The 16484-nt window shown below is 32.9% G+C and overlaps 1 protein-coding gene across 1 annotated transcript in view; it reads left to right on the top strand.

Annotated features, from left to right (window-relative positions):
- The window catches only part of LOC126967542 (uncharacterized), a 30140-nt gene that overhangs the window by 5255 nt on the left and 8401 nt on the right, over positions 1–16484 (top strand). The window contains exons 3-5 of the mRNA XM_050812063.1: positions 2413–2623; positions 5102–5265; positions 13786–13937. Coding sequence (XP_050668020.1) covers positions 2413–2623; positions 5102–5265; positions 13786–13937 — 527 coding nt within the window. The remainder of the gene's footprint in view (positions 1–2412; positions 2624–5101; positions 5266–13785; positions 13938–16484) is intronic.

Below are 16484 nucleotides of genomic sequence, written 5' to 3'. Positions count from 1 at the left end.
ATATCCTTAAGTCTTATTTGTAGGTTGCTAATGCTTGCTGTTGGTTGTAGTTAACACTGCCGAGCCTTCTTGAACTACCACTTTTCTTTGAAGTTAAACAAGTTTTTTGGCATGGCGTGACGCATTATGTTGGTACTTCTCTCAGAAAAGTTATTCTTATAGCTTGAACTTTTTTGTGTAGGTTCATTTATTCAGATTAGTAGTGAATAACGAGGATGGTAAGCATATAAACTGTTTGCACCTGTTAAAATATTACGATTTCCACGCAAGAATTTTGAAAAGGTTGGCTTTGTTACATAGATCGCGGGCCGGTAGCCGTGAACTCATATCAAGGTCGCTAGCATTTAGTGTCGCCTTAAGGGGCACAAACACCTCTTAATCATAGGCCTCAGAGATTACAGAGCATGTACATTCTCTAAAAGTGCATCACATCCTCTCTGAATGTGGTCGTTTAATGCGTAAACGTAGCATCTCTTTTGGAAGTCCAATTCAAACTTGAGATACGTCTGCAAAAGATATAATAAGATTAACGAAAATAATCAATCTTAGCAGTGAGTTATAGTTAACAGTGGCTATTAAAATGGACCACATTGGTCGCAAAAAAAAGGGCTTCAATGAACTGTACTTAAGCCACGTTACTAATCATAACTTCTTTTGAATGGGTGGTAGATTTTGACGTTCAATAAGTGATTATAAATCCTATTTTGAATAAAAATATTTGAATTTAACCATCTTCAGTATCTCCATATCCATATCTTCCAGAGATTGACGTGTAGGGACAGAAAGACAAATATTAAATTTGTATTTTTGTGTTCAGATACACTCCCTTTATCACTTACAATCGGTTTTTGGAAAAAAATATTTTTTATTATATAAGAGAAAGGCAATGGGGTGGGGCCAACCCCCAATGGACATCCGCAACACCAGGGGTCAAGAAATGCGTTACCGGCATTTAAGGTGGGAAAGGCAAGAAATGCCGCAACGTCTTTTTTTGGAAAACATATAAAATATTTTTCCAAAAACAGATAAGCGTCTATTTAGGTACGTCGATTAACCGATACACGTCGATTCTAGTTTCATAATCGTATAGATTTATAAGAGTATGATATCTTAATATATATAAATTACGTGACACGTTGTTTGTCCGCGATGGACTCCTAAACTTATGAACGGATTTAAATGGGGATTACTTCATGGTGTGCAGTTTGGTCCAACTTGAGAGATAGGATAGTTTTTGTTTCGATTTGGGATGAATAATTATTTTTATATAACAATATTTGTTTTGTATGGACATTTTTTCTATGAGAGAATTTAGTGACGCACGGTTTGACAGTTCCGCTGTGAAACAATTTCATTATAACAACAGGGAGCATTTTTACGAAATAATTCTTGAATATTTTGAAATATTATTGACAATTTCGTATAAAATAGTATTTTTTTACTATCTACAGAACAACGTCTGTCGGGGCAGCTAGTATATTAATATATATATATATTATGTATTCAAAAGTTCTCCAAAAAACGATTCTGATTTTAAAAGAACGGAATAGGCAAAAGTCTTATCTTATTAATTTTATGGTTACCATAAAATGTTATAATTCAATACTTTGAAAGTGAAAACACAGAGTAGCGTTGGTAATTTGTAATATGAAAGTACTCTTTGGTATTATATGTCAATGTGTACGGCGGAACCGGCGAAAGCAATAATCTTTTGAGTAATGTTTTGTGGGAGAAAGTTAATGGAGTTTCGACAGTAGTATACTGTAGGAAATTGGCATGTCATGCCTTGATCGGATCATTGGATCGTCGTCAAAGAATAATAACGTTAAAGCACAATGTATATAATTATATTAAGATAAGATTATGAGTAAAATGTAACAATATTAATAGGATCTTGAATTCAACTTAAGAGTGAGAAACCACCTTCTTATTTAAATAAATAAAAATCCTGGGTTGATTCCAGTACCATATACCTAATACCAACCGCATCACTTTGACGTCTGGCATTCCACAATAATATTCCAACATACGTCTATATGCCCACATTTCAAAAGCTTCTATACGTTTCCTGAGGTCTTCTTTTATAGTCCACGCCTCACACCCGTAGGTATAGAAGTATGGGCCAGATGTAACAGTGCAGTAAACGAGTGCGCAAGGAAATCTTAAGACCACGGTTGCACAGTACTTTTTTCATTTTACTAAAGGTGCTTCGAGCCACTTGAATTAGAAATTGAATTATAATAAAGAGTGAATAAAACAAATAAAAATTAAAAAAAAATACTTATTAAAATTTAATTTATTTTATTAATTTAATGTAATTTATAATAGCGTCATTGTTTTTGTGACCGCTATTTTTATACATAGTTGTATTGTCTATCAAATATTCATTTGATAACCAAAGACTATTTTCAGTTTCTCAGCAAAGTGACGGCGTGTATGGCTCCCTGATTGTAGACCAACCACAACCTTTGGAGCCTCATTCTTCATTGTATGATTACGACAGGAGTAAAGAACATACACTCATTTTTGGTGCAAGGTTCCCTGAACTGATCTCTGGGAGTTTGGATACCTTTGGTGACGTCAAACCGAATGGTGTTCTGATAAATGGTAAAGATAGTGCCAAGTAAGTATCTTACATATTATAATTGAAATACTGCTGTAGTTACATTTAGTTTTGTTTTACTTTTAAGCTATTGCATAGCTTCTATCGCGGGCCTTGAGCGTGGAGACCGAATCCAGAAATTCCGTAACGAAAATAACCTAAGACTTACAAGACTACTTACTAGATTTACTAGATGTATATAGATATTTCACCAAAGTCATTACAGTTCCCGTGGAACGGCAGTTATCACGTGTGTTTTCTTTTGCAAAAGGTCCCAGGTTCGAGCCTGGGGTGCGTCTTGATTTTTTTTAAATTCTTGATTTTTTTTTCACGTTTTTTTAATTTTTATTATCATGACAAGCACTTTTTTTACTTTCACCTGTCCCGTTTTCTGTCTGTAATCAAATCTTGCAAGTTAAATTTGACTCACTTCCCGTATGCTTTTTTTAAATTAACTTTATCAAAAAAAAAATACTGCATAAATAAAATAAATAATTAATTATAATTGCATAAGTTGATAAAAAAATGCTATGCAATAGCTGTACCGCGGCAGTCCCCGAGTGCCACACGTCTTCTTTTTTCTTAATAATTTGTTACCGAAGTCATTTGAGTTCTATGTTTTTTTTTTCTACAAAGAGATAGCTAGTTTACATACAAAACAAAACTTGAAAAATGTACTTAGTGTAAACAATATTCACGTCTTTCAAGATTATCCTCCTCTAATATATCTAATTATTTATACACAGATCCTAGTTCAATTATCAAAATATATTATAGAAAATCAGGTGTTAACGGGGATTATTGAATGAAAATATATGGAATGAAGAATTCCGCAGTTACTTTAAGTCTTGTTTTCTTCTGCATCTTTTATCTTAAAAAACTTATCATGTAGAAAATTTAAATGTTATGGGACAACGCTGCCGATATTAACCATCTTTGTGCTGCAGAAGAGGGCTATTCGCACTATATATAACTTAGGCCCTAAATAATAATTGAGAGCTAAGTTTAAAGAAACAAACATTTCGTTTTATATTTGGACTACGTAAGTATGACCACGTGTCGGATTTTCGCAACAAGCTCAAATGGCTCCCTATTAGCTTGTGTAGAAATTCCAATATACTTATACTTCTATATAGTGTCCTATTTGATCATAAAACTCCTATATATCTCAAGGAAAAATTTTTAGCAACTATATCTTCGATCTGTCCATAATCTCTTGCTTTGTACACCTGTTCATAAAACTTCCTTCTTCAACAATTCATTTACTGTGCAAGCTTGTAAGCCTATGGAATTCTTTTCCCACTAAAATCAGAAAGGCTAAAAGTCTCCAATCTTTCCAAACAATTGGAATCTTGGAATTATTTACTGTATGTTTATGTTTAAATTATATGCATATCGATAACATCACCTTCTGTTATCTTTTCAAATAAACTACTCCATTACAGGTTACCTGGAAGAAATCGCTCTTAAGCGATAAGGCCGCCTATTGCTTTTTGTAGTCTCAATTTTTATTATATTATTTTGTGGTGTGCAATAAAGATATATTTCATTCATTTCATTTCTCAATATATTCTTGATTGTGTAATTTAAGTACATAGGGGAGTACGTATATAAGGATTTTATGCGTGTAATTGTATCTGTTTCTACATTAGATCTAATGTAAACACAACTACACTCGTTACATTTAATTACACGCGTTTTAATCCTTTAAAACTGTTTTATTTAAATGTGTAACACTCGCGTTAACCAAAGAAAATGCTATGTGCAACAGTACGGACTGGAAAATGCTATCTAATGTAAAAACAGTTACAATTACACGCGTTTTAATTTTAAAAGTGTTTTATTTAAACATACAAGAAACTCAACGGCCACATAATCAGTAGAGTATTTTTCAATGGCTGTAATATGCGTTACAAATTAGTTTGTAAGGTGCTGCATCGAATATATGTATTCTGTTCCAAGTTAAAAGGGGTCTAAATATCGATCGATATAAGACGTTTTATAAGGTCAGCTCGCCAACGCTCTTGTGATTCTTCAACAACAACAACATAGTATTTATTTATGTATATTATGCTCAGCAGTATTTATGCTCGTTCTCTCTTTAAAATTACTGAAGACCTCATGCTACTGCCGTACTAGGTTCTTGCTTGGGTTAGAGTGCCTCAAACTCCCTACACTTAAAGAAGAGGATACCTCACCAGAACCCATGAGGATTCGATGCCTTTTAGAAGTAACAGTTCTCATGTATGTGATTTTAAACTCCATCAAAGCCAGGGCAATCAGTTTCTTAAAACAACCTCGATTTCCACACCAAAAGTATAAATATTCGAGTTAAGAACACAACAAATAAAATACGTTTATATTTATTACAATAAACGTTGTTCAATAACATGTTATTGAATATTGCTTTGTGGAAAAAAAAACAAACATCTTTTCCTCAACTATTATTAAACAATCTATTAATATACTTTGTCATTTAAACTTTGTTTTTTTTTTCAGGCTATTTGTAATACCTTCGTACAGTTATAGATTGAGATTTATAAACGCAATAGCTGTGGAATGTCCTTTGGTGGTAGGAATTAGTGAGCATTTAGTAACGGTGGTTGCCACCGACGGGAAACCAGTACAGCCTATTATCACTGAAGCTGTTAAACTTTACCCAGGTAAATTATATTCAAATAAATATTTTTCCGTATATATTTATATAGATCTTATTTATAATCACACATATACATACATCTACGACAATAATTATTCATACACGCAAACTCTCTCACACACACACACAAACACACATGTAACCTTATTTTGTTAAGTTTATATGTTTTTATTTAAACTTGTTACCTTATTTTGTTTGTAATTCATAAATGTTACTTCTTTTATTTAATAACTATATGCTGTAATCAATTTAGGACTTATTCTTCTGCTTTATATTATATTAATGATATATTCAAATTATGACGCTTTAGATTACATGAAAATAAATAAATAATCAACTATCGGAGGTTCAAAAGGCTTATTTATTAGGTTTGATTAAGGTCGTCCTCAAAAGTTATAATTTTTTTTTTCTATCTGTCTGTTCGTCAGGTTAATTTCCAAAACTTTTGGCTTGTTGTGGCTAGCCCATGAAGAAGTTGATTTGGTCTCCAAGTAAATAAATCCCCTGAAATTCATAGATCAGGTTACCGAGGTTAAGGCGCGGGCACTTACCATTTGACGAATACAATAGCTATTTGAAATAAAATTCTGCTAACATAAAAATCACCATTTGATCAACCCAACTAACAAATCGCTTGTTCCAAGTTACATCACTTCTAAGCTACGAGTTAAGAATATTCTTTAATTTTTTTCTTCAAACTAAAGGACGAGACGAGCAGGACGTTTAGCTAATGGTAACTGATACTTCTTACAATGCACACGTAAGACGATATGTATCATTTGCCCAGTAATTTCACAAGCTACGGCGCCCTTCAGACCGAAACAATATAATAATGCTTACCCATTACTGTTTCGCGTTAGAATTAGGCGCCGTTGTGGTACCCATAATATGTCTGTCATCCTGTGCAAAGGGGTCTTCCACTGGTAAAAAAGAACAAACATAAACATAGCATTCTGTATCATTTTTAAAACTTTACTATGTATCATCTTATCATACGGAACAAGTCTACTGCTGGATAAAGGCCTCCCTCAAAGATCTCCACTATGATAGGTCCTGCGCTGCCCTCATCCAACTTATTACTGCGATCTTGACCAGATCATCGGTCCATCTTGTAGGGTGCCTACCAACACTACGTCTTCAGGTACGTGGTCGCCATTCGAGCACTTAACTGCCTCAACGGCCATCTGTCCGTCGAACTATGTGCCCTGCCTACTGCCACTTCAGTTTCGCAATCATTTGGGCTAAGTCGGTAACTTTGGTCTACTCATTTCTGAATCTATCTCACATCTCTTTCTATGTATAAACATTATATTCTCTTCTCACAGATACAGTAATATTATAATTTAGTTATGTAGGGCACGCCTATTCATACGGCGCATAACTTGTTTTTCACTTGTAACTTGTAGCAGATGTTTATTTACATATAGATACATTTTAAAATGTCAGATGGTAGATTCCATTCCATTTAAAACTTTACATGTTGCTTACGTTTTTATTAAAATAAAGAAAGATATATATGTTTATTTGGAACATATATTACAATTAAATATACAAAATACTTAAATATTATAAGTAAGAGACAAACAATAACCAAAAAAATGCTAAATGTAGAGAACGCCGATAGAAGTGTAAAAACTGAACGTTACAATTTGAAATTTCTTAATGTTTAAAAATAATAAATTTAAAGTACATACACATTAAACTGTTCACTAAATCCATTCAATTTCACTTATAAGAAATACACAGCACTAATGTTACATAATAAGGCAGCTGTATAGCTACAGATATACTGCTATAAGCATTTCGGTGACGCTAACTCAAGAGATTTCACCCATCTAAAAAGTGTGTAAATATATTATATTATATTTATTTATTTTTTTGTCGCGCCAGTCATGTGCATGTCGGTGACGCGAACCCATAAGTTTTTCCCCTACCAGAAAGTGCCCAACGCGACTAAAGTAGTTTTCACTTTAAAAAAAATGAAATATTATTTTTTTAAGTCAGCATGCTGAAATGTATTGATGGAAATTAACGCTTATTAATTTTAAACCTAAAATTTTTATACTAATGCCTTAACTATAAAAAAAACTTATCAAAATAAATCTGTCGGTTTACTTGGTATAAATACTACGAAAGATATAATATACATAATATTTGAAAGTCTTAATTATAAATTATGATTTTAATAAAAAATGTTAATTGGAATGATAAAGCAATATATTTATCTATATATATAAAAATGAATTGCTGTTCGTTAGTCTCGCTACAACTCGAGAACGGCTGGACCAATTTGGCTAATTTGGTAAATATAAACAATTCAAATAAAAAAGACTATTTTTCAAAAAATAAATCTATCGAGATTTTTTTTCGTAATCGTGTTTTCGAAACAGCGATAATGTAGATAAAGAAATGAAGATAAACATGTCAAAAAATTGGAACCGTAGTATTTGTAGAATTATTTTAAGTAGATTTTTAAAAATGTTACTTTTTAGGACTATAGCGCCTTAAATTAATTGTGGAAGTTCAGAGAAGGTTTAAATGGTGAATATATATGAAAATGCTCGGAATTAAATAAAAACAACGATTTTGATTTTCCTTTGATTGATGTGTCCCACGTCGTTCAGAAATCAAATTAAAAGTATAGTTAAAAATGAATAACTAATTAGAATCTTTGTTTCTCAGGAGGTAAAAAACGAACTTTATTCTGGCTACCAATACTTAATGGATTAACTACACCTGTTAACTATGAGGGCAATACAACGTTTGCTGGGTCAGCTAGTTTATAATAATTTACGATGACTTAAAATTATCATGATAAGTACCTACAGACGTTAAAAACGTAAAACTATATTATCTGTTGACAGCAATTTGCTTTCGAGTGAAGTCTGTTTTGTTTGCGAGACCTTTAGTAAAGGAAGCACTTATGTAATGTCAATGACAAAAGAAAATATGTTCTTCACATTTAGTGACAACCGATTTACGACTGATTTTACAGGGCCATTTGTGTGACCGACTGAAGATAAGTTCCTTGTATTACGTACCACATAATTATTGTGTTTCTTGTACGTAAATTTAATTTAATTGTATTCAAAAAGCTTATCGTTAATGTTATGACAATGCCTACTTTTGCCTACACAGATACTCCTCCAAAGATATCCACGAGGATCGGTCCTGCGCTGCCCTCATCCAACGAATTATCTTGACCAGATCGTCGGTCCATCTTGTAGGGGGCCTACTAACACTGCGTCTTCCGGTACGTGGTCGCCATTCGAGGACTTTTCTTCCCCACCGGCCATCTGTCCGTCGAACTGTGCCCTGCCCTTTGCAACTTTAGTTTCGTAATCATTTGGGCTATGCGGTGACTTTGGTTCTCCTACGGACATCGCAGGGAAACCCCGAGCATAGCCCTGTCCATTGCTCTCTGAGCATTTATGGGCTTGTTGAATCACAATTAAATTAAAAAGTTCTGAGGCTGGGAGTTTTTTATCAGTTATTCTATCTATGTTTACGACCTTACGACTTCTACCTTTACGAGCTGATGTAAAAGGAAAATAATGGAACCCTTATAGGATATCACCATCCGTCCGTCCGTCTGTCTGTCTGTCAAGACTCATATATCTCAGGAATCCAGTTGAATTATGGTATGATCAAATCTACAGTTTTGTACTACAAGTATAGGGAAAAATCTGAAAACGATATATTTAAAATTAAATTATAAAAACAAAAACTTTTATGGAACGGAACCACAAAATATTCATGGCTAAGCATGTCTTCTAGCTAGCTTTGTTAATTGAACCATATCTTAACGCAGTAAGGTATAATTTCCGTCAATAGAAGTCTACATTCTGAATGGAAACTTGTGTCTAGGGTTAGCTTACATCGAAGTGATTTTATTTCCAAATAATAATAACCCTACCAGGAGAAACAACATCATATAGCGCAACCGTAAATTGTGCTTGGAATATTGTATCTAGGGTGAGTTTACATCGATTTGTCTTAATTAGTTTATATGGAAGTGACTTTATTTCCAAATAATAATGATGCAACCAGGACAAACAACATTATAAAGCGTAAATGTAAATTTTCCATGGAATCTTGTATCTAGGGTGAGATTTTATTGATTTGACTGAATTCCAAAATAATAATGACCCAACCAGGAGAAACATCATCACTAAGCGTACTTGTAAATTTTTAATGGAATCTTGTATCTAGGACTAGTTTATACGGAAGTGACTTTATTTCCAAATAATAATGATGCAACCAGGAGAAACAACATTATAAAGCGTAACTGTAAATTTTGCATGGAATATTGTATCTAGGGTTAGATTTTATTGATTTGACTTAATTTCAAAATAATAATGGTGCAACCAGGAGACACAACACTATAAAGCGTAACTGTAAATTTTACATGGCATCTTGTATCTAGGGTGAGTTTACATCGATTTGACTTAATTCCAAAATAATAATGACGCAACCGGGAGAAACAGCATCATAAAGCGTAATTGTAAATATTGCTTGGAATATTGTATCTAGGGTTAGTTTATACCGAAGTGACTTTACTTCCAAATAATAATGACGTAACCAGGATTTCTCCTGGTTTACTGGTGTTTTTCCTCTCCTTTGTTTCCAACATCATATAGCGCAACTGTAAATTTTGCATGGAATATTGTATCTAGGTTTGGTTATGATAATTTTTTGTTTATATGACTTAATTTCAAAATAATAATGACGTAACCAGTAGAAATAACATCACAGAGGGCATAAGAATGATAATCACTATTACGTAATCAGATTGTACTTTTCCATCCTGCTATTGCGAGTGCTATAATTTAGCACTTTCTTGTGAAAATGAAAGTTTATGTTACCGACGTGTTAGATTCTCCAGATACGGCAATCTCACCTACAGAAACCTTATATTACAGTGCACTTACTGAGAGGTATTAAAACAAATTATGATCGTTAGTGTTGATTCCGCTAGGTTTCACAACATTATTTTGAGACATGTTTCTCCTTTGCATTTTCAAGCGCTGAGCTGGACTCGTGTAGACATTTTCTTTGTCAGATATTGTATGTAAATGATTTTTTATTTATTTTCAATTACTCACATTCTCTCCCATTCATATATATATATTAACAAGCTGACCCAGCAAACGTTATATTGCCGATATTAAAATCGCGATACAAAAGTAACTGTTGATCGTAGATGGGTGAAAATTTGAAGTTGTATGTATTTTTTATGCTGACTCATAATCAAACAAATTTAAAAAAAATGTCAAAAAATTCAAAAAAAAATTCGTTCGAACACCTTTAACATTTAGGGGGATGAAAAATAGATGTGGTCCGATTCTCAGACCTACCCAATAAGCACTCAAATTTCATGAGAATCGGTCAAGCCGTTTCGGAGGAGTCCAAAGTTTAACACCATGACACGAGAATTTTATATATTAGATTTGATTATATGGGATATATAATACAAACTACTTCAGGAAGAAGATAGATAAGAAGTTTCTCACGATGCTACGCAAAATTAAAAAAAATACACTAATTGTAAAGACAATACTGCTACATCCATTATATGGAAATAATTTTTTTAACAGCCCAAAAAAGAAAATGGAATTAAACTATCTCGTTTCGTAGGCCGATTTTGTAACAAGAATAAAGATTTTTGATATTTTTTGTAGAATTAAGTAAGTACCATTAAGTGATTGACCAGACCATTTAAAATAGTAAAGAGGCGAGATTTTACTTTGAGAAGTGATTTATTTATATTTAATGTTTTGTTAAACAAAGAGAAAGTATATTGTTAAGTTCACGTGCCTGCGGCGTTTCATTCTTTTAGTTTAAGTTTAAGGCCACGCCATTCGACAAACTAGTTTTACTCGGTAAATTCACTTTCTTTTAAACAACTTATAGCTTCAAGTTAGCGTTATTAACGAAGAAAACGTGATTGAAGTAACAGTAAGGTTAATAATTGTTTTAAAGGTTATATATTTAATAGGATGTTACTTTCCTTCCTTTATTGTCTTACTAGATGATCCGACAGACGCTGTTTCGTCAATAGAAAAAAAATATAATGCAGGTCACTAGTAAAAAAATTAAGACTCCGTGTCACCTTACATAACAGTGTGGCACCAAAACAAGCCGATCAACGTGTAAATACATAGCCCCACGCACACACTTACACTACTACAGGCCGATAGGCGGCCATTATGAGAATTGTTACCGTCTTATAAAATATTTTAAAAATGCCGTCGTGCGTTGTGTAAAAATGATACTTTATAAGTATTTGTGGCCATATATGATTATTTAAGGGAGAAAAAATTGTGTAACTAGTATCCCCCGTAACCGCACACACACTAGCATAACGGTGCTTCACTTGCCAATATCACGGCGCGATCCTATTCAGAAATAATAGTCTTAAGGCCATCGGATTTATAATTGCCAATTTTTTAAAGTATTAATATGGATATAGTATGTTATCCTTAAGAGATAGACATATGCCCTCGCAGACTTTTCTATAGACAAAGGTCTATAGAAAAGTCTGCCTTTTGTCTATCTTTTGTCTATTTTTATTGTCTATCTTTTAAAGAAAAGATAGACAATTCCACCATACATTATTTTTTTATATCTCAAAGGATTTGAACAGCATTATTGGTGAAAGCTCCCAGACGGCTTATTTTTTCCGACATCTCCAACAGATATTGTTAATGTATCCAAATATGATTATTAAAAAACCTAAAAAATTATATACTAAAACCTTCCTCGGAAATCACGGTATCCATTGGTGAAAACAGCATGATGTTCGGTGCAGTAGTTTTTGAGTTTATCGCGATCAGACAGACAGTCAGACGCGGCGAACGACTTTGTTTTATAATAATTGTAGTGATTGTGTTATTAAGCCTGTTTTTTTAAATGAATATCAAAACAATGCTATGATAAAACACCGTCCTGGCTAGTTACCTACAGTTTATTTATATATTTTTTTACGTCATGAACAAAAATATAATTTTTAATGCTGATCTAAGTTTGCGTTTTTTTTCCTTGATAATATTACTACATTATGTTTAAAATGATAAGATGATAATAATAAGCTAATAATAATAAACTTAGAAGTATGCAATGTTTTTTTTAATTGAATATTTGTAATAATAGTAACAGTTATCTGAAGAATATCAACATTAGGTAGGTCAAAATGCGAAGTTCCACCCGCATTATGTTGACGTCTAACGGCCGTTGCTAATATTCAGTCTATCTCCGGTTGTGGCCACTTGAGATAAAAATCGTCACTATAGTCGACTTTTCTGTCCCAATATCGACGATAACTCATCTTACCCGTACACGCTGTCTGTCAATGGGACGACGAATAGCTTACCAGGGATAGAAGTGTGTATGGAAATTGGAACAGTGAACTGGCGATAAGAATGACTTATCGGATATATTGGGACAGCTTCAGATTATTTACAGCTAATTAGTGACAGTAGAAGGTAGTAATGTACCTCTATCTGTAGATATTATATTGGGAACGGCCATTAGATCATTTTTACGTCTATATGTGACAGCCGTGGACATGTCGAAATAATGAGGTGTACTGTTAGCCTCTATTTTCAGCAAACGCATGCACATAAAATAAAGTGACTATAAGATATCGCGAGTGTAATATGTAGCTGTCATGCACACCAAAGTAATAAACCTGGCCTATTGTCATGCGTTGCCTATCAGTAAGAGGCTATATCTAGACGTATAAATTATCTAAGGTTGACGTCTGGAATTCTACAACCGCGGGCTTGCAAGGAACTTCTTGCCTCGCAAAGCCACTTTGTGGAATCAAATTGTGGCTGCAGTTTTTCGAACCGATATGGCCTTATATTCTTCCATCTTTGTCCTGAGTCTCTTGCCCATTTTCCGTTATTTATAGTCTAAAGTTTTCATTTTATTCGGCAGTGAGTATCTCTGTTTTTGAAGTGAAAACTTTTTAGCCGCGTTGAACAATTTTTAGTAGGGGAAAATCCTAGGAGTTCGCGTCACCGACATGCTCATGACTGGGGCACGTGCATATATAAATAATTAAAAAAAATATATAAATAAAATGTAGGAGTTCGCGTCACCGACATGCACAAAACTGGTGCACGCGCATATTTAAATAATTGAAATATAAATATATATAGTTAGACACTTTTAGATGGATGAAATCTCTTGAGTTAGCGTCACCGAAATGCTTATAGCAGTATACCTGTAGCTATACAGATGACTTATTATGCAACATTAGTGCTGTGTATATCTTTTAACTGAAATTGAACGGATTTAGTAAAAAGTTCAATGTCTTTATACTGTTCATTGTTAAAATAGTGTTTTTGTTTGATTAATATATTATTGAAAATAAGTATTAAATATTAATTGAAAATTATAATTTAAATGTATTTAAGCATTATGTAATTTCAAATTTTAATACTAAAACTTCTAAGTTTTCACTTATATCGGCAGTGCACAACTGACATTTTTTTTAACACGAAGTTTAATATTTCAGGTGAGCGTATGGACGTAGTAGTCCGTGCTGACAGACACCGCTCTGGATATTGGCTGCAAGTGAAAGGCGAAGGCGTCTGCGCCCAACTGTCAGCGCGTGCTATGTTCATCTATTCAGGTTTTAACTACACTTCGTTGATAGACTACCAGCCGGTTAGTAATTCACTTTTATTCACTGACCTGTATAAATACCATACCACTGGACAGGCTGTTCCATATGTTTGACAGCTTGGTGCATATGTGAAGCGCCACTCGCGAGCGTCCAGAGAACTAATTTTGACGTATAATACAAATGGCTGCGAAGGAACGTACAATAATCTGAAGTATTATTACATTTTTAATTAAATTCGATCGTTTTCCGTGTTATTCATAAATAACACGGAAAACGATGTATGTTGTATGATGTATGTTGTCTACTAGGTTGTCATCACTAGTTTTAGTACCGCAAACTCTCGCTACATGGCCAACAGCGCCAAAATGGCGTATATCAAACAGGCACAAAAGTACTTTGACAGCCGCCAGTCCAGTGGTATATAGAAGAGATCAGTGCTTTTATTTCATTTCATGTTCATTTCTCAAACTATGAACGTTTGTTAGTAAAATATTCTTATTAAGGCCGTTATCCTAAAAAAAACCCAAAATAGCGCATAATTGAAACCATTCCTTGACGGTTTATACAAAGCTTTTTACAAAAAATAATTATATATTATTAATTAATTATAAATCCACAGAATATGAGAAGAAATATAATTTTTTCAAAAAATCGCCAAAATACCCCAAATTTTTACAGCCATGCTAATTATATAGATAAAAATTGTACGATAATTTATTAATTGTACACCAATACTATTTAACATGATATAGTTTTGTAACTATTGTTAAGAAAATTGTATAATGTTTGTAATAAATTGAGTTAAAATATAATACATTTTTAAAACATGTTTTATACTCTATCCATGCTTTTTGGATAATGTTTTAAACATTTACCAAACAAACCGCATTTTTTTTAAAAGCTGAAAATAAAAAAAAGTGTGTGTGTCAGCTTCGACGCACGACTGGAGTTTACTCCTCAAGAACGATTGTCATTGAACAGGTACTAAAGAAAATCAAGTCGGTTACAAACAGACATACAGCAGAAGATAATAAAGGCGTTATAATATAAAAAAAATTAAATTTTAAAACTCACAACAACTAATGAGTTGTAATGGTAACGTCCGTGGTAGTGGTGGGTACTAAAAGTTATAACAATGTTATAAGTTATTAATGTTAAAAGTTAATATATAATGTTAAAAGTTATTAACTGTTAACCAGAAAATAACATTAACAATGCTATAAATAAATGCTCTAAATGACTACATAGTTATTAGTGATTTTTCTAATGGTCAGGTACCTAATTATTAAAATCTGTGATCAGCGCCATCTATCGAAAATTGTTATGTTGTCGTATTACTCGATAGATTCAATGTTCGATTTGGAAATACGAAATAGTTTATGAAAGTGACACTAGATGACGTTTAATCTAGAATTATTTGTTTTTAATTTGAACTTAATGGGGTGTCTGTGGTTCAACACCATCTAAATAAAGTTTAGGAAACTAACGTACATTAGCCACAACACTTCTTATTGCAAAATATATTTTTTTTAAAGTAACGCTAGGTGGCCGACAGGAAAATACAATGCTAATTGTTGCCTTATTTGTGACCTCACAAAGTCTGTTTTTATTTAAATGCGAAAAACGTCACTATTTCATTTGATGAGTTGGTTCTACTCTCCATATTTTTCTCATACCGTGCGCCTTATATGAAAATGGATTCTTAAGGACTAAACTCCAATAAACTCCAAAAAGATAAATGGTCAAAGAAACAAACTTTAGTAGCAATATTTATCTTGGCTTACATTAAGACTCTTTCAATACTTTTATAATCGTTTCGCAAGTATCAGTAATGCATTGACTACTTTTTGCCATTGATATCCGATGCAAATACAATAAAGATGAATATTAATCACCAATAGCTAGAAATCTCAAACAAACAGCCATCAAAAAAAGCGCGTCCACCATCCCTAAGAGCCGGCAACGCTCCTGTGATTCCTCTGTTGTTGCAAGAGAATGTGTACGGCAGTGATCACGTATCACCGGGTGACCCGTAGGCTCGTTTGTCCTCCTTTTGCATAAAAAAAATAATTGCTCTGCTGGAGTGATGGTATGTCGATAATGTAAAGTCTGCTAAGAAATGTATGGTACAACTTTTTGAAGCAAATTCTCCAAATTTACTGGTCTCATTCTAACAAAATTTCTGAATCCACTTCTGTCTTCTATTCTTAAATCATTCAATAAGGAACGATATGCCCCTTCTTGGTGTCGTCTTTTCAAAAATAATCGCGACCAGTACTTGCGTGGTTTTCTTGAATTTCCTTAATTTTTTCAAAGTCAAAAAATCTTTATTCACTGTAAAACTTTATAAGTTATTTAGTGCAAGTCAGGTGAAGTACAAAAGTTACAATAGCATTCAAATGAGTATAACAATATTCATTAACAAAATTTAGAACATTGATTCCAACTATCTTTTTCATTCAAATAATCTTTCACATTATAATAGCCCTTTAATAGGATGTTAATTTATTTTTTACAATACATTTAAATTTTTTAATAGGTAATATTTTAATTTCATTTGGGAGTTTATTATAAAATATAACACAATC

This window comes from Leptidea sinapis, chromosome 13, assembly GCF_905404315.1.
Source record: "Leptidea sinapis chromosome 13, ilLepSina1.1, whole genome shotgun sequence".
Lineage (NCBI taxonomy): Eukaryota > Metazoa > Arthropoda > Insecta > Lepidoptera > Pieridae > Leptidea > Leptidea sinapis.
Note: the sequence above shows the minus strand (reverse complement) of the source record. Positions and strands in the feature narration are given on the sequence as shown.